Source organism: Phoxinus phoxinus, assembly GCF_949152265.1.
Source record: "Phoxinus phoxinus genome assembly, chromosome: 8".
Classification (NCBI taxonomy): domain Eukaryota; kingdom Metazoa; phylum Chordata; class Actinopteri; order Cypriniformes; family Leuciscidae; genus Phoxinus; species Phoxinus phoxinus.
The window spans coordinates 20,351,467-20,378,424 of NC_136883.1; the positions used below are offsets into that span (position 1 = coordinate 20,351,467).

At 37.4% G+C, this 26,958-nt stretch overlaps 1 protein-coding gene across 5 annotated transcripts; it reads right to left on the reverse strand.

Moving 5' to 3' along the window:
• Positions 1 to 6: 6 nt before the first annotated feature.
• Positions 7 to 25,390, reverse strand: gdpd4a (glycerophosphodiester phosphodiesterase domain containing 4a). 5 transcript variants are annotated; one of them, XM_079620276.1, is made up of 16 exons: positions 25,244 to 25,390; positions 19,364 to 19,599; positions 17,552 to 17,655; positions 16,663 to 16,756; positions 16,521 to 16,580; positions 15,741 to 15,839; positions 15,533 to 15,626; positions 12,012 to 12,157; positions 11,656 to 11,738; positions 8,778 to 8,928; positions 5,007 to 5,231; positions 4,773 to 4,930; positions 3,237 to 3,384; positions 3,064 to 3,146; positions 2,467 to 2,546; positions 7 to 1,198 (listed from the first exon to the last, which is right to left on the reverse strand). In XM_079620276.1, exons 7-16 carry the CDS (start codon positions 15,585 to 15,587, stop codon positions 1,086 to 1,088), a joined length of 1,242 nt encoding a protein of 413 aa, XP_079476402.1. In that variant the 5' UTR covers positions 15,588 to 15,626; positions 15,741 to 15,839; positions 16,521 to 16,580; positions 16,663 to 16,756; positions 17,552 to 17,655; positions 19,364 to 19,599; positions 25,244 to 25,390; the 3' UTR covers positions 7 to 1,085. The 5 variants fall into 5 exon arrangements, with proteins under 5 accessions (XP_079476402.1, XP_079476401.1, XP_079476403.1 ...); XM_079620275.1 differs by having other exon boundaries at positions 7 to 1,027; positions 25,244 to 25,388; XM_079620277.1 differs by having other exon boundaries at positions 25,234 to 25,363.
• Between the last annotated feature and the right edge of the window lie 1,568 nt (positions 25,391 to 26,958).

The following is a 26,958-nucleotide window of genomic DNA, read 5'->3' on the forward strand; positions in this document are numbered from 1 at the left end:
TATCTTGAGTCTGCTGAAAATATTTTTATTTTAGGCTATTAGTGCTGATGATAGAGTAACAAAAAGAGACGACAAAAAAAAAATCTGATAATATCAGATCAGAATATCATTTAAGGTCAGTTTACAATCATATTTACAGTCTTAAGTTACATTGAAAGATTAAGTAAATAGAAATCACGCTAGGCATTTTATACAGGCAGGAATGTAGCAGCATCCCATGAAAAGAGCAAGAGAACATGTATGCAATCCAGCGCTCGCTGTTTTAACATGCGGCACGTCTGCGGTACGATGAGGAGCTAGCGCGCGGTCACTTCCAAGGTCACCAGTAGCCTTGTGTGTTTATCAGAGGCTGATTCCATCGAGCACTTTACAGAACTCAGGTGCGAACTCACTTCAATTCCACTGTCAAAAATCCCAACGTCTAAATCTTTCAAATTCAGATTGTCCGTGTGGCTTTTCGTCGTCTTCCTGATTGAAAATGTTTGTCAAATTTATCACACCATGCGATGGATCTGACATCTTAAAACACTCTTGAGTCTGCGATGTCTTATTTTACCATGCGTCGTTCTGCAGTTATCAGGCTGGCGTTGAAAAATAGGCAAATTCTGTCTTTGATAAAAACGAACTTCACAGAAGCAAAAGAAGCTGGATGATCGATTCATCTTATGCCACCAATTCAGAAAATAATTGGTCAAATACATTTGATATTTTGAACAAAATATCACTAACATATGTTTTCTATGAACTACCTCTCAGCGTACCATGTAAACACGGTACATGAATTTCAAAGTATAAACTCCAGAATATATATATATATACTGTATATATATATTGCACGATGATGCTGATATAGCGATGATGCTGACGGCGCTGGAGCTCAAGCTGGTCTGCAGGCTGTCCACAGATCTCTGTTGTTCTTCTCAGATGGGCGGTTCCTCAGAAATGGTGGGCAGATAGGGAGTGAGGGGCGAGCTCTGAGCCTCTCCACGGACGCTGATGCTGGAGATGGACCAGACGTCGCTCAGCTCTGCCGCACAGGAGAGGGAGAGAGACGATAGCGGCTCAGTAATGAGGGTGACGGAGGGTCAGATGGGTACGGGGAAGCCATGCATAGGGGGAACATGCACAGGGTCCAGGGAGAGTGACGGCCCGTCAAAGAACAGAGGGTTCCAGCGGATGCCTTGGACCTCAGACCGTTCTACAGCACAGAGAGTCACATTCAAACAGCGCCACAGGACACACAACTAGGGTTTCTGGGACGGTTGCTGGGAAATCGGACTAATAGCATTTTTTTTTTCTACTTCACCTTTACTATTTAAATCAGGGATTTCCACATCTCTTTTTGTCATCTGAACCACTTTGAGGTAAAATATTTACATGAAGCCAGGATTAGTATCGTTAACTAAAACTTTTTTTTTTTAAATTGAAAATCAAATAAAATATAAATAGTAGTTCAAAATGCTAAATGAAAATTAGAAATCTTGCCTTGGCAATAAACTGAAATAATTAACTAAACCAAACTAAAAATTACAAATATATAATATATATATATATATTTTTTTTTTTTAATTAATAAATGTAAAATAAATAGCCATATTAAAACAATAATAAAATTACAAAAGCACACAATGAAATTACTAAAACAAGAAAACTAAAAATATAAAAATTAGTCATTAAAATAATAATACAACTATAATCAAACTAAAATAAAATCTCAGGGTGGCTTCAAGCAGTGTTATTGTAGTTAAGTAAATATTTTATTTATTATATTTATTTTAAGCATTTTCATTAAAAACAATTTATTTTTAATTTATGATTTAATAATTATTCAACTAATTAACCCGATTTTAATCCCAGACTTTCATGCAAAAACCATTTTTATATAGTTTATATATCTAGTCTATATATCAACTATTTGCATATAAAATATATATATATTCTGTGTATATATAACACGCACACACATATGTATAGCTTATATAGTGTGTATACATATCTATAATAATATACAAATATTTCATAAATAATGTGTATCATGTACTATTTACATAATACATATTGCATATCAACCAAAACATACACAGATGAGTACACAAAAACATTCTGGCTGTGTTCAGAATGGAAAGCGTAGTATACACTTGCTGCCTGCATGGTGCTTTAAAAAAAGCAGTACACAGTGTACAATATGCAACAATAATATAAATAATTTATCAGAAATCAATTTGCTTATTTTGCATTTACATTTTTGTCATTAGATAAAATAACTGGCAAAGAGGATGTGTCAAAATCGAGTTTGGCTTAGGTTGACCAAAGACACAGTGTGCTCTGTTGTATATTGCAGATTTGGCAACAGTTGTATGATCGTCTGCCATTCTGAAAATAGCCACCAATCTGTACAGCACATGCAGGACGACGTGTCAGAAGCATGGCCAATGAGAGGCTTCGAGCCAAAAATGAACAACTTACCAGTCCTGAACTTGCTGTACGGCCCATTCTCATTGACCTGTCTACTCCCGGACCAGAAGGGTAAACCTCGCTCACGCCACCTGGAGGACGAAACATCACACGCTGGATTTATCACATCACAACTAACAATGTTGGCATGCTTCCTTTTTTAAGCCTTCGATTTGAATTTTGAGGAAGAACATTGTAAAAGACGTGGAATAACATGCGAGATATGAATAAGATATTAGGCGCATTTGATCTGGAAGATTTTTAAGTGTAAACAAGTATATTTTATCCAAAATATATATTTTACAAAATAATTGGTACTCTAAGGTTGCTAAAAAATCAAAGCCGCATGTTTAACCAAGTTGTGTTCCAAATTTGAAGTTGATAACACAAAAATTGAGCATCCTATATTGTGTTACCTTGGAAGCAGTACTTTGAGTGTGTAAGCTTTCGAATGATGCCTAATTTAAAATGATTGCTAAAATATGTGATTGGGGAAAAAAACAATAAAAAAAAGTGTGCCAATTGTCCCAATACTGGGATATTGACAGTTACCAGACTACAAATACTTGAACGCGTCATGCATGCTTGAAACTAAACAGCAGAACTCACCAGTGGAATATGAAGACAGCAGTGATGAAGAAAGCAGAGACAATATCTGTCAGGATCCACATCAAACTGTATTCGTCTGGAGTCTGCGCCAGGATTTGTGAGGAAAAGAATCGTCATGGTCCTTTGAATCATAGAGTTGAATATTTGCGATCTCAATGCTAGGCTCAACTCACCATGAGGAACAGGGGGCGCTGCAGTTTCTTGAGGATGTGCAGGGCATTGGTGGTGACCGAATGAACGCCGGCGCACCATGCCAGTGAATATAACCACGGCTGACTGATCACGTACAGGTTAGTGCTGATGTTCACAGAGGCATACTTTCTGAAATCAGAATCACATTCACGAGAGGTTCAGGTTAGTGGACCGCGTTAAGTTTCAGACTTTAATTGTAAAGCTTTTCTCTGCAATGCACCAGAAGATTACATTAGAAGACGAAAAGCAAGAAAAACATCTGATGTGAGTGTTCATTTGGGCCCTCGTAGTAAAAAGGGTTTTCATTTTTGTGTCAACTTTTTAGGGGGCTGTTGAATGCTTGAATCTGATTGGTTTACACCATTCTATGATGTGCAATTATTATCAGGGAAACGAAATAATTTCAGTTATTTAAAAGGTCTTTACAGCCTACAAAACCAAAACCCACAACGACACTGACAGAGCAAATAAATATAGTAAACAATAGGATAAAAACAACAAATTAGTTCCATGTTTTTGCCACCAAATTGCGTTTTATTATGCACGGACAGCACATACTCTCGCACGCGCTCTCTCCACTCAAACACACACACATACAGTACAAACACAGAAACATGTTGTCAGCGCTGCTCTGACGAATTTATCATATAGGTTGCGTGATTATCCCGGCAGTTTAGGACATCCCACAAGATCTGTGTCAACACAGAAAACATTTGATCACTGGATAGGTTTTTGGGTTTATTGAAAGTGTGGTTTATGTCAGCTGAACGTGCTTTCCAGAGAAGATAAGGTATTACACCCAGCGGTAATTCAGTAAAAAAATAAATCTCTGAATGCTCCACATGAAACTTTGGTCTTTCGACCTTTTACCACCGTGTCGATTTATTGTGATTAATATGTGCGAGGGAGAGAGAGCGAGACAGCGCTTAGTTTGGAGACGGTGAACGGCCTTGTTTATACTTTCGCCTGGCACCAAAGAGAAAGAGTGCACGCGCGTGACCGGGGCTCTCTCTCTCTTTGCTCGTTCTTTCAGTTAAACATGCACCCTGTCACAAGCGGAGCAGATCATCTACATTACTCAACGATCAAAAAAGACTTTGGCTGGACAAAAATTTTCTTTGGCGTCCGCCAAAAACATTTAAATGCAGGAAAAACCCTGTTATTGCAAACGGCATCTTTTTTTGTGAGTTCACGGTCTGTATATACTATGGCTGAGTCGGAGCAGGAGCATCGATAAGAGGACTCGTTAACGTCGAGGGAATACAATATCGATGGTTCATAAAACTTAGAACCGGTTCTCGAGTGGAACCGGTTTTCAATTCGCATCCCTACTTGGGACTACATGCATAAGAAATTAGTCCTACACACAAGAGCGTTTTAAGGACAAAAACCTGACAAATGTCTTGAAATACATCATCTGAACAATGTGAGATGTGGTAGCCGTAGTATAAGCGGAATAATTGACTCCGGGCCGTTGAATTATTGAAAAATAATGCGCGTGACCCAACCTGACATACCTGATCTGATCCTGTGACATGTAGCTGTAATGGAGGTTGAGTCGGACTATATGTTCCTCCTGCAGCTCCTCTATAGACGCACGATCTCCAGACGTCTGCTGCAACTCTGGATCCAGCTCCTGTACCACACTCCTCTGGTCGGCCGGCAGCCACAGCACCTACCAGAAAACACACCATAATACATCATTACGCACCGTTTCAGCAGTCAGCATCCAACTAGGGTCCGTGAACTACCTGACTGGAGTTGATGAAGGACTCGTTGTGTATGACCTCCAGGGTGCGAGTGATCCACGTGTCCCTGTACGGGTGGGCTCGGGGTGGACGTCTGAGGTCAAAGATCACCAGTCTCTCATGCTGAGCGGCCAGATTCAGGAACTCTTTCAGCGTTGGTACAGTCTGGTTCTGGACCTGAACCCTCTCATCTAGATCAAGAGAGGAGGCTGTACTGAAAGGATCCCTCTGAGAGGAGATAGAGATAGACTGGTTAACTTGAGTTTTTACACCTCACAGTCTTGCCAAATGAATAAGGCATGTAGTCTGACAACAGTTTATAGATCAATTATAAGATCCAAACATCTTAGGAGCTCAAAGATGGTGCATTATACACCTTTAAACTACAATCCACAAGCATTTTACTTGATCAAAGCCATGAATAACTCCCTCTATTGAACTGTAAACTATGTGAGGTTGAGCATCGGCAGTTATACGTCTTTTAGGGTTGGGACCGTGACGCAAGGCACCTACTGGCAAAGCCTAATTCCAGCTAGAATCCTTTAATCCCGATTGATTCCACACAGGGATTTAAGAGGGATTCTGAGTTTAATTAAGGGGCCAAGAACCAAAGCATATATGGATGTGCACTGCATTATCATTTTTGTCATAGTATGATGGGGTTTTATAAACCATGAGGGGTTTCTATTTGTTTTGAATCCGTTTTGACCACAACATCCTAAAAGAACCCAAGTGATTTCTCTAAAAATACGAATGATAAAATAGATTTTAGTATCCATGATTATCCTGGAATAATAATATGTCTGGAAAAAAACATAATATAATATCCAGCTTTGAAGACAAACAAATATAAAACAATCACTTCTAAAAAAAAAAAAAAAAAAAATACCAAAAAAAAAACAACATAGCAAAAGAAAACAAAAGCTTTGGAAAAGTATACTGCTTTTACTCTTTCTGCAGTATACACTTATTTTTGATATTTTTTACAAAAAATTACAAAATGCAAAATAGCCGTAGTTATATATTCCAAGAAGGTTGGAGGCACTTGAAGGGGCGAACCATAGATGTGGGAACTGCCAGCCCAGATTATTTATCCCAGTATGAAATTGTATTTATCCCAGTATAAAAAAAAAGAAAAGATTTCTAGCAGCTATGCTTAAATGTGATGACATTAGAAAACACATCTGGACGTGCTGTGTACTTAACTTTATTAACAGATGACTCTTATGAACCGGATCTTTTTGGTGAGTCAAAAGCACACAGCACAACCAGTGTAGCCCAAATGGGCTGTTTTCCAGTTGTTCGTGATTCGTAAAATTAGAGGGGATTGCAGTTTTAATTTCCACAACTCTTCTCCTCGTTTATTTTGACCTTTGTCGAGTACAGTAACTATTTTTTAGTGGCGCACGGATTCTCCAACGCCCGCTGCACTTTCATCATCCAATCGCCAAGCAGATCTCAATCACAGACACTAATAGCAGAGGTAGATAAGAATCTAATCTTCATTAAATAAATTTAAACTTTTGTTGGCTTGACAAAGTCTTATCTTGAAATAGATTGTTTTTTGTTTTTTTGCCTTCAAATTTGATGCACTAATAATTGATGATCTTTACCATGGAACTGAAATATGATCAAAACTGGCTGTAAAAAATAAATATGCATCGTTTATCCTTATGATCTTTCATTCAAATAATTGCCAAAAAACGAACCTTTCATTGAAGTAAAAGAATTGAAAGTGGGGGGGGGGAAATCACATTATGAGATAAAAATTTTAAATATTCCCATTCATATTTACCTTTTTTAGCACACCAGGGTGACTAGGAACATGAAATTGTCCAGCCATGATTTCTTGTTTCACAGGAGTTTAAATATGAGGAAACACAAAGGCCAAATTCCCTTAATCATCCATCACAATGAGTAAAAGCAAAGAATATAGATCTGATGTGCATCAAAAGATTGTTGAGCATCACAAAATAGAAAGTGGCTGTAAGAAAATAGCTAAAGAATTGAAAATCCCCATTTTAACCATCAGGGCAATAATTAAGAAGTTCCAATCAACTAAAGATGTCACGAATCTGCCAGGAAGAGAACGTGTGTCTATATTGCCTGAATGCACCGTGAGGATGAGAGTTTGAGTGGCCAAAGACTCTTCAAGGATCACAGATGGAGAACTGCAGAGATTAGTTGAGTCTTGGGGTCAGAAAGTATAAAACATTTTTTTTTTTAAATTTAAACAACCCCTACATGTTGTTTCAAGAAAAATCCTCCTCGCTCATCCAAAAACAAACTCCAGCAAACTCAGTTGTCAGACACGACTGGATCTTCACACGGCACAGGGTTCTGTGGTCAGATGAAACTAAAAAAATAGCTTTTTGGCAGCAAACACGCTAGATGGGTTTGGTGCACACAAGGATAAAAAGTACCCCATGTGTACAATTTAATATACCGTTGGATCAATGTTGTGGGCATATTTTTCTGCTGGAGGTTCTGGACTTCTTCTTCAGATACATGGCATCGTGGATTCTATCAAATATCAACAGATAAAAAATCAAAACCTGACGCCTTCTGCTAGAATTATAATGGGCCGTGGTTGGATCTTCCATCAGGACAACGATCCAAAACAAACATCAAAATCAACACAAAAATGTGTTACGGAGCACAAAATGAAGCTTCTGCCAGGACCGTCCCAGTTCCCTGACCTGATGAGTGGAGTGAACTGAAGAGAAGAAGTGCCAACATGGATCTGGGAATCTAAAGGATATAGAGAGATTCTGTATGGAGGAATGGTCTCTGATCTCTGGTCAGTTGTTCTCCAAACTCATCAGGCATTATAGGAGAAGACTCAGAGCTGTTATCTTGTCAAAGGAGATTGCAAAAAGTACTTAATAAAAGGGTGCCGGAGGATGTGTGGCGTTTGGGAGGCTGGTCACTGGCATGTGTTTTGGGATTGCCCAAAGATTAAATAATTTTGGGCAGAATTTCACAAGATCTTAAATACTATTCTCAACAGTAGGGTACCTTTAGAATTTTCCTCTCTTTTTTTGGGGAACTGTGAGTTTTTGACCAGAACTACTGATAAGTATTTATATGCCATTCTTACTTCTGCCTGCAAAAAAGCATTTACAAGACGCTGGCTGCTTCCTGAACCTCCCACGATCTCAGAATGGATAGATATTGTAAATGACGTATGTAATGGAAGCAATTACTTTTTCCATTCGTTTAAAGAAAAGTACTTTTGTTAGCCGGTGGTCTAAATGGGTCAAATATGTAAAGCCTTTAAGATTGGACTTTGTTGAGGTACTGAATTAATGATCCTGTGCTTTATGCTATATTTTATTTATATTTTTAGGTCACAAATATTGTATTAATTGGCTGTTTGAAAATAAAGAATATAAAAAATAAAAAAAATAAAAAGGGTGCCAATAATTGTGCCAAAAAATATTTATTTTATAATGTGATTTCCCCCCCCACTTTCTGTTCTTTTACTTCAATGAAGGTTACAGTAGTTTTTGGCAATTTTTTGAATGAAAGATCAAAAGGATAAACAATGCAGATTTATTTTTTATAGCCAGTTTTGATCATATTTACCAGGGGTGCCATCAATTCTGAGTACGACTGTATGTGTTACAGTATAGATGTCTGAATGCTTGCTTGCTTGGGTTTCTTGCCACCTTGGAAAGTAGGCAGCATGCAGTATAGCATTATGCACACAGCCTAGCCATCAATACATGACTGCTGGTTCATGAGCAGGAACAGAAGGTGCTGGATCATTACCCGAAGAAACCAGGATCCAGCGCTGAGCATCTCCAGCTCTGCCCAGGTGAACATGGCCGCCGGGTCATCCGTCCGGTTGGGAAACACTTCATGCACGTTGGTTGTCCTCCTCAGGGTGCCGTCATGCATCAGGAACGGGACGCCATCATAACTGCAAAGAGGAATATTGTGTGAATTTTAGCATGCTCAAATGGGATGGCAGCTGTTTTTGCATTCTGTGAAATCCACTTCAGTTTGTTTTAGAGAATTTCTTTCCCAACTAAATTATGAAAAATGTATTAAAACCAACACATAACTTTAATATTTTAGTATTATTTAAAAACCATTACAGTATTAATTTTGTCACATCTGTTTGTGGTTTTGTTCATGTTTTCTTGTCTTTTATTTTGAATTTATCTTAGTCATGCGTCTTGCTTCAAGTGTGATGTTTTCATTGGTTGTTCTAGTCATGTGGTTCTCTGTTCTGTTTTGTCATTGGTTCATTTTTTAAGTGTGTCTTGTTAAGTCCTTAGTTTTTAGGCTTGTTGGACTTCATACAGCGCTGCACAGACCGATCGGCGGGTGACTTGAAGCAGTTCTTTCTTTTTTAGAAATTGTGTCCGACTTGAGACAGCGCAGACGTCACGTGACGTATGCCATCAAAGTACCGCAAGAGCGATTCGAGAGTAGCCGGAGAACTCAGCCAGCGCAGCTTCTCAAGAGCGGATCCTCAAGATCCTCTGATGACGACACAACTGTTCCAGGATCGGCCCGATTCACCGCATGACAACGATCCTGTGTTTCGTGTTTGTTCGAACACCTTCAGTTCCACTAATGCTCACAAATCTGTTTGTAACGAGGATAGACGTTATGGGAAGAAGGAGGCGGGAACCGGCGAACATTTGAAGATTTTGATAACAAAATAAACAAAAACGAAAATCGCTCATTATCAATCACACCACCGGCCTCGCGCCGTTCTCCCACGGCCTCGTCCTGCTCGCCACACTGTTATTTTAAGACAGTAAAAGCTCTTTTCATGTAGTTGCGATGTTATATTGTGTCATGATTGTCAGAAGGTGTCCGACTTCACGTCTTCCTTTGAAGTAGGTTTTCCTGAGCATGTGCGAGAACTAGATGTGTCAGATATGGCGGATAAATACATGACAGACGGTGTCAAGTCATCAAAACTGCGTAATATAAGCTGCAAATAGTCAACACGCTTCCTCATCTTCATCCATGCTTCCTAGGAAGCCTCCCGCCGCTCACGCAGTAAAGATGAGAGCGCTAACAGGATTAGTGTTCAGCTAATCACCTTAACCTGAGAGCAGTGACTCATCCAGGAGCGGTTAGCATCAGATCTCCATTTATACGCCTCTTGGCTAGAGCAGACCTTTGTCTAGAGGAAATGACCTCGTGAATGAACGGCCCATTGATGTATTTGAAGCAGTAGATCACAGAAATGTCATAGGGCTGATGGTGCAGCCGCAGAATGAATTTGAAAGGAGGTTGCTGGGTATTTTATGTACCGTCATCAACATTAGCTCTGCTGTCTGCATAGGCAGCAGCATAACCTTAAATGAAACCTCATAATTGACTGATCCGAAAAACTTTTCATAGACAGCAAAGCATATTATGCTGCTTGCTTGAAGTGCACAAGAGACTTGACTTTCAATGGATTCTTAGTTTCTTTGCTAAGATAACAATGTAACAATTTACAAATGCAACATTAATGCATTAACTAACAATGAGCAATATATTTGTTATGCGATTTATTAATCTTTGTTAACATTATATTATTAAAATAGAAAGTTGCATTTGTTAAAAGTAAATGTTGAAAACATTAAACCAAGAATAATAAATGCTTTAAAAGTATTTTTAGTTCAACTTTATTTTAAGGTGCCCTTGTTACAGTGTAATTATATAAGTACGGAATAATATTAATCCACAACATATACTAACTATATGATTCATATTAGGTTTAGGGTTAGTTTCTTATAATTATGCATAATTTACTGGTATTACTATAGTAAGTACATGTAAGATGTATAACAGAGACTAATGCTAACAAATAGAAGCTTATTGTAAAGTGTTACCGACAGCAACATGATACTCCAGTAAACATAAAAATACATTGCACACACAAATATTGGACAACACAGACAATTTTTATATTTGAACCTGTTTTTATCAATCGTCAGTATCAACTGATTGAAATCTATCTAAAATGGGGCCGAACCGACTATCTCTCGCCTCGGCCTTCATCCTCCCGTCGCGCCGATAACTGGTGCCATCATCGGCAGTGCGTGCACACCAATGAGCGTAAGCTGCCTTGTGTGCTTATCTATGTTATAATTATAGTAGATAGTCTACAGTTGAGTGTGGCGACTGCAGCTTTCCCGCGAGTGGGCGTGGTTTCAGCGTAGCCAGCGGACACACCCCCAGTGTTTTAGAGCTGAGACTACTGATCATTTGTTCAAGATTTTGATAGCTTATTTTATGTACTTGCTGGCTTTTTTTATCATTCAAATTTGGCTGGGTGGCTAATAACACATTTTTCTGTGGTGTGACAAACTCAGAAATGGTAAATTTTGACTTTACAGGGACTTTAATGGTCTAAATCCACAATTTATTATGTTATAAATACAATTTATAACACATTTATAATGTGTTTAGGATGTTTTTTTAGAATTGCCTTTACAGGGACTTTAAATCTTTGCAGTGTAGCTACATCACAGAAGTGGCAAAATGCAATTGCAAGCACCACGATCTATAACCACTTGAATGCCTAGGAATCATAATAATCATAATCAACTATGTTAGAAACCATAAAAGAAGCATGTCTTAAAATTTCAAATGCTTTTATACAAATACAGTAAGTAGGTATGTTAAAGATGCTCACCTGATTGTGACGTCCGTCTCCAGCCCCTGTCCTCCTACTTCTACAGCCTTCTCAAAGGACATCTGGGTATTTTCTGGTGCAAGCTGTTTGAAAAGAATCAACAACGTCAAACCTTTCGACAACCATTTTGAGCCTTAACCATTGTAATCAAATCCATTAATGGTCAAACATAAGAAAGAAAAAATTATTCGTTAGAATCAGAATTAAAATCTAAGTCGAGTTTACTTTTGAAAGAGAAGTCAAACAGACATTGATTTTAAATGGCATGCTGACTTAAACCCACACAAAATCCACATGTGCTCTTTCAGTATTACACAACAGGGATCTTAAAATATCAGGAGGTAGAAACACCACACCATGGGTGCTCCTCTATGCCCGATGAGGGTGGGTGCTGGCCCCAGCGTGCCCTCCTCTTTGATGCAGGGGGAATACATGCCCAACGGCACCAGATACAGGGCGAAGAGAACCGCCAAGTACCAGCTGAGGATAGCCACCTGCCTCACTGAAACACACAAGATACCCCTCAATCAATATATGCAAAAACTTCATGAATGAAAGACAAATCCAACTGTTACAAAAACATATTGCAACTTTTATGATGAATATATATATATGATGAACCGAATTATAGTTATTAGGGGCTTAATCAATGATCCTTATACACTCTAAAAAAAAGTGGTTCTTCAGCGGTTCTTTGCAGTACTTATGGTGCTATATAGCACCACTGCCATTTTAAGAACCTGTTAAGCCCAGTTTGGTTCTTCAGCGGTTCTTTGGGGTGGTTAAGGTGCTCTTATGGTTCTACATAGCACCATTTGACAAAGGTGAGGTGCTACATGGCACTTAAAGTGGTTCCCCTATGATTATAAGCCAATGAACCACTTTTAGTGCTAAACTTTTTTGTTTAGAGTGTATACTTATACTGTTGACTATGGCAGTCCGTTTAGGGATGGTCTCAATATTCCAGGTGCCAATTTTGTGGTCAGTGTCTTAAACCCTGTAGTGCCACCAACAGTTTTATGTACATTTTAGCTCATAACCAGAATTGAATGTCCCAGAAAAAAAAAGAAGAAAAAACGATTTTTGTCTGATTCCTTGGGACGTCTTGATGGATGAATCTTGACATTGTCATCCTGGAATATGGCCATGATGTGTCTTTCTACATGGATGTTTAATAAATTAAAAGCTACACACACTCAATTAGGGTTAGAAGAAATGTTGCAACATTTGAAGTGGATCAAAAAAGTTAATCAAAGTTGTCCTATAGGACAAGAACGGGTATTGTTAAAAATTCATGTAAAACTTTGATGAAAAGTTTTGACCCACTTCAAATGTTGACTACTGTACATACACATACTGAAGCTGGTTAAATACAACCATAATTTGCAAAAGTTTCAAGGTTCCTGATCTAGGCAAAATGCCATCAACATATTCCCCCATCATAGCCAAATCCACAAAGCCACCCTCTTCATTACCAAATACATTAAAATCCAATACAATACCACTACAATCATTTAGCAGCCTGAATAAACTTCAGAATTACAGAAAGATAATAGCGCACTGACAGGGTCCACTTAGTTACTGGTCGCCTGTAATGAGAGTTTATGTCACCTCTACACTGGCACGGCTCATCTCAAGAAGAGAGAGACGTTGTCTTTGTGAGAGAGGGATGATGGGACAAAGAGACGTCTCTGGGTGGAGGCGAGCGTCACACAGCTGGTGTGAGTTTAGCCTCTGTCCTGCATTTGTCTCTCTGACTCGTTCGTCATGCTTTCAGTAAAGCAGAGAGAGAGAGAGAGAGAGAGAGAGAGAGAGAGAGAGAGCGAGAGCGAGCGAGAGAGAGAGAGAGAGTGAGAGCGAGAGCGAGAGACATGACTCAGCCGAACATCAGCCAGATACAGAGAGAGGAGAGAGAGCAGGAGAAAGAAGAAAAGGAGGACTGGGAGGAGCAATGCTTTTCGAGGACAAGCTCTCGGTTTTTATGAGTCTAACAGCACAATGAAAATAAAGGACAGATGCAGCAGCTGTGTTAACTTAACAACAGATAATAAATGGAATCACTGACACCATTTCCATTGACTTGAGAGCAGGAATGATGTAACTGACTATGGTATAACCTGCCCATAACCAACGTGGACATCATGTTTTTGTTTACCTGGGATATCATGGATAAAATGTCCCTTCTACCCCGTGTTGTCATCTAAAATTAAACCATTTCAAATAACAGAAATTATTTAAATAGTTTCATAGTATTTTAAAACGAACATTATAAATATTGTCTCGGTAACTAACTAAAATAAAATATGTTTTATGTTTGTAAAAATAAGACCCAATGTACTGTGTTAACATGGATGAATTTTCCAAAATCATTTTAGGTTTTATACCTGTATTTTGAATTACACAATGCATTGTGTTTCAGGGTTAAACGAAATGTCCATAAACTGAACAAATAATGTCCTTTCTAATGTCCTCTCATTTTAGTAAATCGTGGCCAATATTTACTAATTCCTTATCTTGTTTTAAGTGAAACTTGCGCATGTCATGATATAATAATTTAGTTCCTTCATTTAACTAAATTGTGAGCACGATATGCTAATTTGTTCCCTTGATTTAGTAAGTCGTGGACATATTGTACCAATTCGTTCACTCGTTTTGATTTAACTCAAAAAAGGGAACACATTATTATATTGTGCGCACGATTTAGTAAAACAAGGGAACAAATGAGTAAAACATGCTGATGTATTAGTAAGTAGTGGGAACGATTTGTTAATTTCTTTAAAGAGTTTACCAAAAAAATGAAAAATGAAAACTCTGTCAATAATTACTCGCCCTCATGTCGTTCCTAAATCCAAACTGTTCATAATTTAAAGCAATCGAGTCTCTTTCGAAAATTTGGACTAAACCGCTTGATTCATATGGATTAGTTTTACAATCTCTTTATGAACTTTTTTTGAAGCGTCAAAGTTGTAGTTGCGTAGCTGTCAACGGAGAGCACAGAACTGACTCCGATTTTATTCAAAATATCTTTATTTGTGTTTCGAAGATGAACGAAAGTGTAATGGGTTTGGAACACGAGGGTGAGTGCATGATGACAGGACTTTCCTTTTTTCCTTTCATATTTTTCCTGCATGTCATGTACTCCGTACTAGATAGCAAAATGTCTGAAATCACTTCCAGCCCCTTAAAATATATGGATGGGGAAATGAAAGTGGCTTGAGTTGATGTGCAGCACAACAAAAAGATAGGAAAGAGGTGTCTGTCAAATCAATGCTTGCTTGAGCAATGTCGTGCAACACTGGAAGGTTATAATGGGAACAATCTAGTTTTGTTGCATCAATTTAGCCAGAACAAGCTGCTTCCTTGTAACAACATGGTGATGACAATCCATCTACCTATTACCATTTCAATCGTATCCAACTCTTGGTGATTCTTTGGCCATATGCGAGATACTGTCCATGAATTTTGTTGGGTTGCTAGGTCTTTCAAAGTCAATCTTCCCCAACCCTCCCAATTACATGGCTTGGTACTCACACACACACACATTCATGCCTAAAGACAATTTAGCACCTATACTACATGTTTTTTGTATTGTGAGGGAAACCGAAGCGCCCGGAGGAACAAACGCAGACACAGGGAGAACATGCAAACTCATGGCTCAGCCAGGACCTTCTTGCTGTGAGGCGACAGTACTGAGTACTACCCATTATTTCAAATCCACTGATGTTAGAGGTATCTGGTTCGAGACTAGCAGGTGTAGAGGCCATTTTTCAGGCCAGAATCGTTATTTTTGGGGGGCAAAAACAACTACGGTAGAAGATGTGTTGGTTGAAATATGACCAGAATCACAATGTTGCCAGCACCAAACAGGATCACGTACCTCTCTTGTTCATGCGAAAGAAGTGTAAGGCTATTGGCCAGGACAGAAGTGTCATTAGTGAAACTCCGCCCAGGTGCAGAAAGGGTGCTGTGATCTGCACACAAAAATGGAAATACATAAATGCACACTGCATGAACTGCACTTGATGTAAATTGGAAAGCTAATTCGACTGTTCGTCCCAATTGCTGTGTCGGGTGAAGAGACCCACCTGAAATGAAAGGAGCAGCGTCGTCCATTCTTTGCTCCATAAGTCAGAGAGCACAGCTGTGGCACTGATGGAGAAAGCTAGCGTCACCAGGATACCAATCTGTGAAAAGTCAAAAATACGAAAAAACATATATAAACTGATATTATATATGTATATTAGATTTATATATAGATTTATATATATATATAATTTTTACATATATAATATCAGTTTATATATGTATCCGTTTTTTATTGTCAAATAAAATTTTAAAAAATAAATATAAAAAAAAAAAGCTGATATAAAATAAACTATAAATATTAGATGAAGCTTAAATCAAAATTAGAAATGTTGCCTTAATAGCAACTAACTGAAATAAAAGTTTAAGCTGAAAAACTAAAGAATGGCTGAAAATAAAACAAATAATTATAAACTAAAGCAAAATAATAATAAAAAGAATGGTAAAAAATGACAAAAGCACCATTACTAAAATGACTAAAACTAAAATAAAAATAAAGTGTCTTTATCATTATAGCACAGCAAAACGTTTCTGAATGGCATTTTGGCTAATGTTGGAGAGAATAAAATAAAACTTCAACTAATTACAGCAACCCCCAAAATTGCACTTAAAAATGCCATGTTTAAAAAACACGTCAAATTATTTCACTGTAGGTTCAACCCAATCTGAATCATATGAAGCTGTTTCTCTGGTAATGCAGATATGGAATGAGTACAAATGTGCACAATGGGGTGTCATTCACAGTAAGAGTGAATGATAAAAAGACTGTCTTCTCTGATCACCTTGTGGCTCCAGTGGAGGTAAAGCCTCTGTCCTTCAGAGAGAAGGCACACCGCCAGGACCTGCAAACATCAAGACCACAACATTAACTAAGAGGACAAGCGGAGGCTGAAGCGCTTTGTTGTTGTTGTTCAGTGTTCTCACCAGCAGGAGGGCGATGTAGGTGAAGAGTGCGGCAGCGACCACCAACAACACCACTGACCACGGGAACCAGAATCCCAGGTTCCCGAAGTTAAACCTGCAGAAATAAATACGATTCTTTTTTTAAATAATAGATTCTCATGTATTGGTGCCAATTGTATCTGAAAATTTTAGGATTTTTTTTTTTACTATATCATTTGAAACCCGAATAAGCATAATCATCATAATGGAATGATTAAGAACTGTTAGCAATAAGCTTTATGCCGAACGCCACATGAAGAAACAGGAAAACATCTGCTAGTCGGATAAAGTACAACATGAAAAATAAATATATATATATATATATATATATATATATTAGTGCTGGGCAAAGATTAATTGCATCCAAAATAAAAGTTTGTGTTTACATAATATATGTGTGTGTACTGTGTATAATTATTTTGTATATATATAAATACACAGACATACATGAATATATTTAAGAAAAATGTGTAATATATATATATGTATATTTATATATAATATAATGTATGTATAAATATATATACAGTGTATATGCAAATATTTCTTAAATATATACATGCATATGTGTGTATTTATATATTCAAAATAATTATACACAGTACACACACACACATATATTATGTAAACACAAACTTTTATTTTGGATGCGATTAATCTTTGCCCAGCACTAATATATATATGTATTTATATAACATAAATATATTACACAAGTAAATTACATTTTGTAAATAATTTTAAAAAAATTATTTTATAATGTATATATAAACACGTGTATATAGTATGAACTAATGAAATAATAACATTTCTCGATTTATTTGAAAGTCATATGGACACGGCATGGTCCATCTGTTCATCCCGAGACACTCACCAGTCAAAGTCATTGTAGTCATTCTGCGCCTCACTCCAGAAGTACAGGAATATCAGGGTCAGGAAAAACGTTACGATGAGGAGAGCGAAACTACCACACTCCAACTGCAAAACAGAGCCATCATGAGCCGTGATAACACCCACACCGCACCACAGTTACTCAACAGTGTGAAAACTCAAGAGGAGGCTCAAATTAAAGCACCACATGAGGCGAACACAGACTTTGAAATTTGAAATAGTCGCTTTCGAGCTGAACAGGACGGCCCGGCTCAGTGTGCAGCAAAAATACAGTGAGTCATCCGGCTGGTTTTAAATGACTCAATGAATGATGCTTTCTGAGTCATGCTGCAACTTATCGGCACTGAAAACAGCTCGATTTAGAAAGCGGCCCACCAGCTGAACAAGAGCTGCACTCGCTGTGTTCAAGAAAACTAATCAGCACATACAGGAAAAGTGCACTGATAAGTGCTTTCTATTGAGCAGCACGAGTGGCTTCAGCACACATCCTGGTTAAGGGGAAATTATTCACAGATCTTCACGATACAAGCCCCTTGAGAGAGAACAATAAGTTAGAGAATGGAAACACTTGATGTATGTGGTGTACTCAATACCAGCATGCACTGGGTTTATTCATTTTAATGTCTGTGCATATAACGGTAATATATCAGCATCAAATTAACATTACATTTGCATTTACTGAAGAAAGTGTCAGCGCTTTTAAGGCAGCAAAGGAATAGAGAGTCAAAGTCATGGGTTTGATTGCCAGTGAATGCTTAATGCTTTTAGAAGCAACTGCCAAAATTCATAAATGTAAAACGTAAATGTATTTGGACTATGTGGTGATTTTGGACGCATGAATACATGAAACGGGTTTAAAGTGAGTGCTGGGACAAATGAGAAAACTACAGTTAATGCATGACATTTCACTTTCAATAAAAGGAATATTACATACATATGTAATTAAGATGAAAATCAATTCTTGATATTTAATTCAAGATATTTTTTTATAAACTCTATGCTCTTTCAAAAGCAATATATGAAGTTATTTTAGTGTATTATATATTAATTATTACCATTGTTTAATGAATTTTTCTTTCATCTTTAGTTATTTATTTCCAGTTAGTAATTTTAGTGCTTCAACTAAGTTTTTCATCTAATATTTATTCCTCATTTCAGCCTCATTTCAATTGCCAAAAAATGTTTTTAATAGTTTTAGTTAATGATAATAGAATAGCCCTAACGGGAAATAACTGAAATAGCGCTCTTTAAGCATCTCTCAATCAATGTTATGGGCTAACAGTGTGATAACCTAATAAGAATAAAATACATAAATAATAACAATACAATATTTGAAAATAAATATTGTATTTTTGCCTGTGTCCGCCTTTTACTGAACTCACTAGATTGCTAGAATTATTTTAGAATCTGACCAAAATAATGAATCTTATAAAGCAGAATTATGTTGTATAGGATGTCTAATCAAGCCGTCTAGGTAGAAAGCACACAATGGCCCGGTTTAACAGACAGGGTTTAAGATTAAACCAGGATTAGGCCTCAGTTCAATTAGGACATTTAAGTGGCTTTTATTAAAGTGCCTTAGAAAAAAAACATTACTACTGTGATAAAACAATGGCACTGACATATAACATATCAGAGCCAGTTGCTTTCAGTTAAAACAGCTCAAACGGTCTGGGACTAGGCTTAAGCCTTCTCTGTGAAACCAGGGGTTTGTTTTGGGGGGGAAACCTGCATGTAAACCATCATAAGGAGGAATTTAAAAGCAGTATGAGGGACTTCAAGCATCTTTTCTCACCTGACTACAGCAGCATTCCCCCGGCTGGGCTTTGGCGCGCTGGTAGCGTCTCCACTGGCAGCCGTACAGGCCGGCCAGGCACGAGACAAACGGCTGGTGCTCATAGCGCTGCAGCAGCTGCCGCCGCACCACCTTTAGCTTCCCCAGCTTCAGTCTGGACAGGCTCACCGGAGATCAGCCGCTCCCCTGCATGGAGCGGCCCGGAGCAGACGGATGGAGGAGACAAAGCAAAAAATCTGCAAGAGACAAAGAGAGAGATCGTGAAGATTTGTCTCACTGTTCTCCAATTATATTGAATTCTATGGAGTGACATATCAAGCTACGGCGAGGGCAAAACGATCAGTCTTAATAATTACATTGACAGTTCCTGCAGTCACATGTCAGCTCGAACTGTGTTTCCTGACAGAATGAGGCCTGTTTACAAAGGACCCTTCAAAAACCTTTAACAAACAGCACTCGTGAGTCCTGACACAAATAAACTACAATCTCTAGGGGCCTCCCATGGGCCCCAGCCCTGCCAGAACAGTCACATCTTCTCCACATAACCACACAGATCACAGACGGATGGTTACACATGAAATCAACATGACATCACCAATTCTTCTTTTATATTGAATACTGCGGTGTGCAGTCAGTTATAAATGATTTATCCACGCACATCTTTTTTATTTTTATTTATTCATGTAACCTCAGAATCTTGCATCAAAATATCTTCCCCTCCCTCTTGCAGCGACATCATCTCTTCTCTGATGATGCGTTTACTGGCGCGTGGGCGGGGCAACCTGTCACTCACAGGAGATCCACCAATAGCAAACCACAACCATCTAATCAATCAAATCAAATAATCATGTTAACTAAATGTACAATATAATGTTCAAAAGTGGTTTTTAAAAGAAATTTTGACTTTTATTTAGCAATTGCATTAAACTGATCAAAAGTGACAGTAAAAACATTTGTTACAAAATATTTATATTTCATATAAAGGCTGTTCTTTTGATTCATCAAAATATCAAGCAACACAACTTATTCTCAACATTTATATTATTAAGAAATGTTTCTTGAGAAGCAAAATATTAGAATGATTTCTGAAGGAGGATCATGTGACACTGAAGACTGGCGTAATGACACTGAAAATTCAGTTTGGCACCACATGAATGCATTACATTTGAAAAAATATATTAAAATATAAAATAGTTATTTTAAATTTCACAATATTACTTTCTCCACTGTGTTTTTGCATGCAGCCTTGGTGAGCAGAAGAGATACATCTCACCAACCCACAACTTTTGAATTTGAGTACATAGTAAAAAAGTGAACCCAGAATTAACAATTTCAAGTAAGAAAAGCTCATTGCAAATATTACATCAACTTAAATACAAAGTAATTCATCCAATTTACTGTTGCTTATTCATTTACATTTCTTGTTTAGACACAATGGCTCGACTCAGAGATACGGACTGGATCGTTTATCATCTTTGTCCCAGACTGGGCGGGCCGATACAGGATCTGTAAAGGGGGATTCAGTGGAATAATGTCTGATCTCCAGACACACACATCAGGAGAAGAGCAGCTTCCCCTCACGAACCAGCTAAACCGGTTAGTAGATATTAAGTCGGCGGATTATAGTCAAAACAGAAGAGATGTGATCCAGAACGCTCGCTGCTCAAGTAAATCGAGACAACACAGATACTGATGAACTCTAGCGAAAAAGCAAAGACATTATGGTAGGCTGTATTACTAAACCCGTTTTATTTCTTGAGTCAGAACAGCTTTTAGAACAAAGTTTTCATTTAACACTCTTCATTGCACCTTTAAGCACACAGTGAAGTTGTCATTTGTTCACTTGTTGAATAACGAGATCACAGAAGCATAACTGCGTGCTTCGTTCTGCTGGGATGTCAGTGGTCAGCGTACATACAGCGTGCCGTGGCCTTCAGGGTTTCACCGTCTCGTGTTGTAGTGGTTCGATGTCGAGGTCGGCTCTAATGAGAATACCTGCGCTTAAGCCCCGCCCCTGACTGGCTGTTGTCATGGTGATGACTGTCCTTGAGTGAAAGTGTCCCATCATCGGGATGTGTATCCGCGGAGGGAAGCGTTACATTAGCTTCTTTATTGCTTCACTCAACATCCTTAATGCTATGGATCTTTTATCTGTTCAAAACTTGGCAGCACTGATCGAATAAACGGAAAACACACTATTTTACAGCAAAAATTGGCATTCTTCAAAATATCTTCCTTTGTGTTCACTGTTCAGCAGAAGAAAGAAATTCATACAGGTTTGAAACAACTTGAGGGTGAGTATATGATGACCGAGTTTCCATTTTGAAGTGAACTATCCCTTTAAGTAATATAGTAATTATTATTAAGTAAATTTTGTCAAGACTTTTTGCGTCACATCTTATTATGATGACACATTGTCAGTGATAAAAGATTCATAGTCATTCACTTTTATGTACACAAGGCATCATTTCCTGAATGGTAAAATATGATGTAACTAAGATCCACAATGTAGATGAGATAACAGACGAAATTAAGTTTTGCATGGTGGGACACACAATCATAAACTAAGAAAACACTGAATAAGCCAAAGATGTCACACGCTGACAACAATCTAATATATCAAGTATATAAAGCAACATCATAAAAACACTGTTGTTTGATTGACAGATTGTGAATGCCCACTGATTAACTCACCGAAGTATCCATTAAATCAAACAGTAGCCTGTGAACGGCAGCCCATTAAAAACACGATTACAGGCTATTGCAAGAATAAATAAATGACTCAGGTTTTTAAAAAATATTCTAAGAATATTTTATACACCGTTTTATTCTATTTTCTAATTTTATTTAACGTTGTATAAAAATAAATTAAGAAAAAATACAATATTAATACAGTAATATTGTGAAATATTATCACAGTTGAACTTACCGTTTTTAGTTTTCTATTGTAAGATTTTAAAATGACTTTTTTCTGTGATGTCAAATCTGAATTTTCAGCATCATTACTCCAGTCTTCAGTCACATGATTTCAGAAATCGTTCAAATATGCTGATTTGCTGCCCAAGAAATATTTCTTATTATTATCAATGTCGAAAACAGTTGTGCTGCTTCATATTTTTGTGGAAACCAATCAAACCATGATAAAAAAAAAATTATATTATGAATAGAAAGTTCAGAAAACATTAGTAACATTATAAATATCTTTGCTGTCACTTTCTTTTATCAATATAAATATAGTAATAATTACTAATATATATTATATGTATTATTAACCCTTTAATAATACCAAATAATATATATCAATATAACACAATATTATATTTTCTATATTAGAATGATTTCTGAAGGATAATGTGACACTGAAGACTGGCTGATGAAAATTCAGCTTTGCATCACAGAAATAAATGATATCGTAAAGTATTTTCAAATAGAAAACCATTATTTTACATTGTAATAATATTTCACAATATTACCGTTTTTTTCTGCATTTTTTATCAAATAAATGCAGGCTTGATGAGCAAAAACATTAAAAATGGTAATGTTTCCAAACTTTTGACCAGCACATACAGTATCGTATAACTTCATAAAATATATATTTTAAATATTATTTTTATGTATTATGCATTTATGCATCATAAACTAAAACCCTCGACACAGAGGAGACACTGATAACAAGTCTGTTATCTGAACTTCATGGGCGCAGCCTTATTGCGATTTTCTAACAATGAACACGAAGACTTACAGATTGTCACGAGGTTAAACAATGTTTAGATCAGCAGCTCCTGTCTTCTCATTCGCTAATGAAAGATCATGCCATCTTAACGGCGACCCAGAATACACAGCGCTACGGTGCTCACTTCTGAAATAAAGCCAATTTCCTCATTATAATGAGATTTAGATGCTACTGAAAAAAATGAAACCATCAACAGCTTCCTGACACAAAGTCTAAAAAAAAGTGTTAATTTGACACTGAAATGTAAAGTAAATATTACAACATCTTTGCCGTGCCCTTTGACCGAGAAATATGCAATTATGGCACAGTAAACCTCAGCAGTAAAACGTTTTCCTCGCCTATCTAGCATGCAAAGTAACTTCATGGCTGAAATGACTCAGTAAACCCGCCATATAAAACTGTATTGCTGACATCACAACTTTAAACAGTCCTCAGCCCCATCTCCACCAGTAAACACATATTAACAAGAGTCTGAAGGCATTTGGATTGTAATAGAAATGGTGCTGGTTTTCTGTGCATCAGGCAGGCCACAAGTCTTTAATATGGAATGACTGAAGGAGATTGAGTTATGTGTCTAATTAATCAGAGTAAAAGCATTCTCACGCGCCGTCTCAACAGGGTGTAAAACACAACGCAGCAGAGAGAGGCTGCGCTTCATGCTCGCCGAGGCACAGCGCTTTGTTTAGACATAAATAAACAATACACACAAATAATGAGCGCTGTTAGTGGCAGCAGGACTGTTGTTCATTCTTGCCCTGAATCACTCCATGCACTCTGAGTCTCTTCCTCCTAAATCAATTCAATAAATGGCTTTATTGGCTAGACTAGAGAAAAGCATTGCCAGATTTTAGTATTACTGTATGATTTATCTAATTGTGTTTATTACATCCAAAGCAGTCCACGTTGCGTATAGGTAAAGGTATTTTATCAGCTCATGCATTCTTTGGGAATCAAACCCATGACTCTGGTGTCGCTAGTGCTATGCTGGGGTTTTATACACTGTCAAAAAAAAGTTGCTGCAAAAAAGTACAATCAACTTGGATGTTTAAGTAATTTCAACTTAAATGACATTAAACTGACTCATTCAATGAGTTGAATATTTTATAACTTACAAAAAAGTAGAAAATTGCCTAACTTATTTGATGAACAATGTACAAAACATATGTTGTCATAACTTTTTGATCATATCATTTTTTTTTGTCTATGTGGTGAACTTGCCAGTGTGTTTTTTAGTACCTTACTGTTCTAGATGATTCTATGGATCTTCCTAGTTAGTTGCTAGGTTGTTTTGAGTTGTTGCTAGGTGGTTATTGACCCAGCAAGTCGCAAGAATTGATATGTTATTCATGCCAGTGGTGATGCGGATTCAGTTACAGTTACATGATACTGAGGGTTAGAGGTGTATTCAAATCACTAACCCTCAATATGAGCAATGGTCATGCGTGACTTAGTAAATGGCAAGAAAGAAAGAAAGAAAGAAAGAAAGAAAGAAAGAAAGAAAGAAAGAAAGAAAGAAAGAAAGAAAGAAAGAAAGAAAGAAAGAAATCCCTTTAACACTTTGACCTGATCTCTCTCACACACCAGCACTTAACTATATCTATATAAAGAAGGAAATGACCTGTTCGGCCAGATACAGACAATCCTCTTACCAGCCGTATGTCAAACCTCTGGCACCTATTCTGAATTAAAACAACAGAAACATGGATTAATTTATCACATTTTGTCTGCTCAAACAGTTAAGTGTTCTATTCTTTAAAAATATAAACTATAGTTGGGTGGTATCAATAGTCAAACTGTGGTATTTGGATATACACATGGTATGATTACCATATTCATATTGTAGCCTGCAGCAGGGTAGTTGAAAAGCCACAGAACTTCTACCAGGCCTGTAGCATGTCCAAAAAACGCTATATAACAGACTAAACTGAACACACACATACACATTTGTTTTCTCTGCATTTCCAGAAGCGTCTGAACAACACTGTAACTGCTCTATTCAGTGACACTGTCATTCATTTTCTTTGACAATAAAACACCTGATGGTGACTGACATAAAGCATCAACAGTTCGAACAGTTACAGGCTCATCGGTGACGCCGCGTCGCCAAAGTAACTGATCATTACTAAAAGACACGTACTTTCACTCACCAATCTTTTAGTGGTTATTCCGGTTATTAGTGATCATCGGCCGTAGTATCGAAAGATGATATAGCTCCGAGGAGGACCGCTGAAGCGTCTGTGAGTGTGTGCGAACAGCAGCTGCTGAACACCTGTTACTCACATACAACAACACACTCACAATAAACTCCGCCCACAGACTCTCTCTCTCTCTCTCTCTCTCTCTCTCTCTCTCTCTCTCTCTCTCTCTCTCTCTCTCTCTACTTTGCATGTTTTTTTAGTTTGTCTAAGAGGGTTTATATTTCACATTTATATTTAGGATTCATATATTCCTCATAGATTTGGATATTTTATATTTAGGCCTACATTTAAAAGTTAGATTTAGGTTTTTCCATATGCATTGGAATGAGACACTGTCGGGTCAGAACTGAACTGAGCTGAATGTTGACACCATAGCTGGATTGAACTCATTCCATAATTTAGAAACTGTTCTTGAACCAAAATGAATCAACACTGAACTGACTTCAGATGAAACACACTGTATTGTAGCTATAAAGCGCTAATATAGTGACTTGTCTTGACTAAACTGCAGCAAAACTATGTTTTGTCACTAAATCGGTTAAAATTGTGACTGTTTGTCTTGTGAAGTTTTACATAAAGAGAATATTTAGTTGTCAATATTTCCCAGTGTATGTTTTTTTTTTTTTTTAGAAGCAGTCGCAATGGATTCAAATTACAAATGACAGCTTACCCTGACCTCAAAAAATGTTCAACATATTGTTAAAACACACCTTCATTAAATAGTGACTCTTTTCTTACTGTATGCAATTATGATCATATTGTGATTTTAGTTTACTAAAAATAACCCTGCTTTACATGTTTGAAACAAAACAACAACAAACAAATCCACAGCTATACCAAGCATTTATGCAACTGGACTTTTGACTGAAAATCTGAATTATGAGACCTTGTAGCTTCCCAATGTGCTAACTAGCCCGGTCTACCTTACATATAACATTAAATATAAATAAACATTGGCCCATTCACCTTGTCATACTGTGTTAGACTCATTTATTGTGCAGAATGACTGAAGCGTTTCAGTGGCGATCAGAGCAACAGATGGTGACTGTAAATTACATCTCACGATACTGATCATATGCCTCCAAACTGCTGTTCTCACTTCAATATTTCATTACACAGTCAAGATTACAGTCATTGCAGCTTTTAGCTTATTTTGTTAAGCTCTCTCTCACTCTATGTGTGTGTGTGTGTGTGTGTCTGTCTGTGTGTCTGTCTGTGTGTGTGTGTGTGTGTGTGTGTGTGTGTGTGTGTGTGTGTGTGTGTGTGTGTGTGTGTGTGTGTGTGTGTGTGTGTGTGTGTGTGTGTGTGTGTGTGTGTGGTAGCCTGATCTCCCTGAGACAAGAAACTCAATCTATGACACTTTTAGGGTATAAAAATACAATAACTTTGTGCACTGCAGTCATTGAGTAACATTCTGGCTCAGTTGTATATGGGTCATGCTGGTACTTTTAAGCAGGACATTAGCAATCCATTTTCCAGCGGGTCAGTCGCGAAGAAAGCTAATCGTATTTTCTGGAATAACAGGCTCAGTAGTGAGAGGAGGAATAAATATTGTTCCAGTGATATGATTTAAACCCTGTGTGAATCCTTGGCTCTGAAAAACTCCTCAGCTCTACTTCTGTCTCAGATCCAGTGGCTTGAATTTGTAATGTGTTTATGACGAA

Bases quoted from the DNA above. Each gene is read 5' to 3' on its own strand.
- gdpd4a (XM_079620276.1), bottom strand. From the start codon at position 15,587: ATGACACTTCTGTCCTGGCCAATAGCCTTACACTTCTTTCGCATGAAC. The intron at 12,158-15,532 runs GTACGTGATCCT...TGTGTGTTTCAG, and splicing joins CTTTCGCATGAACAAGAGAG to TGAGGCAGGTGGCTATCCTC. The intron at 5,232-8,777 runs GTAATGATCCAG...ATCTCCTCTCAG, and splicing joins CTGGATCCTGGTTTCTTCGG to AGGGATCCTTTCAGTACAGC.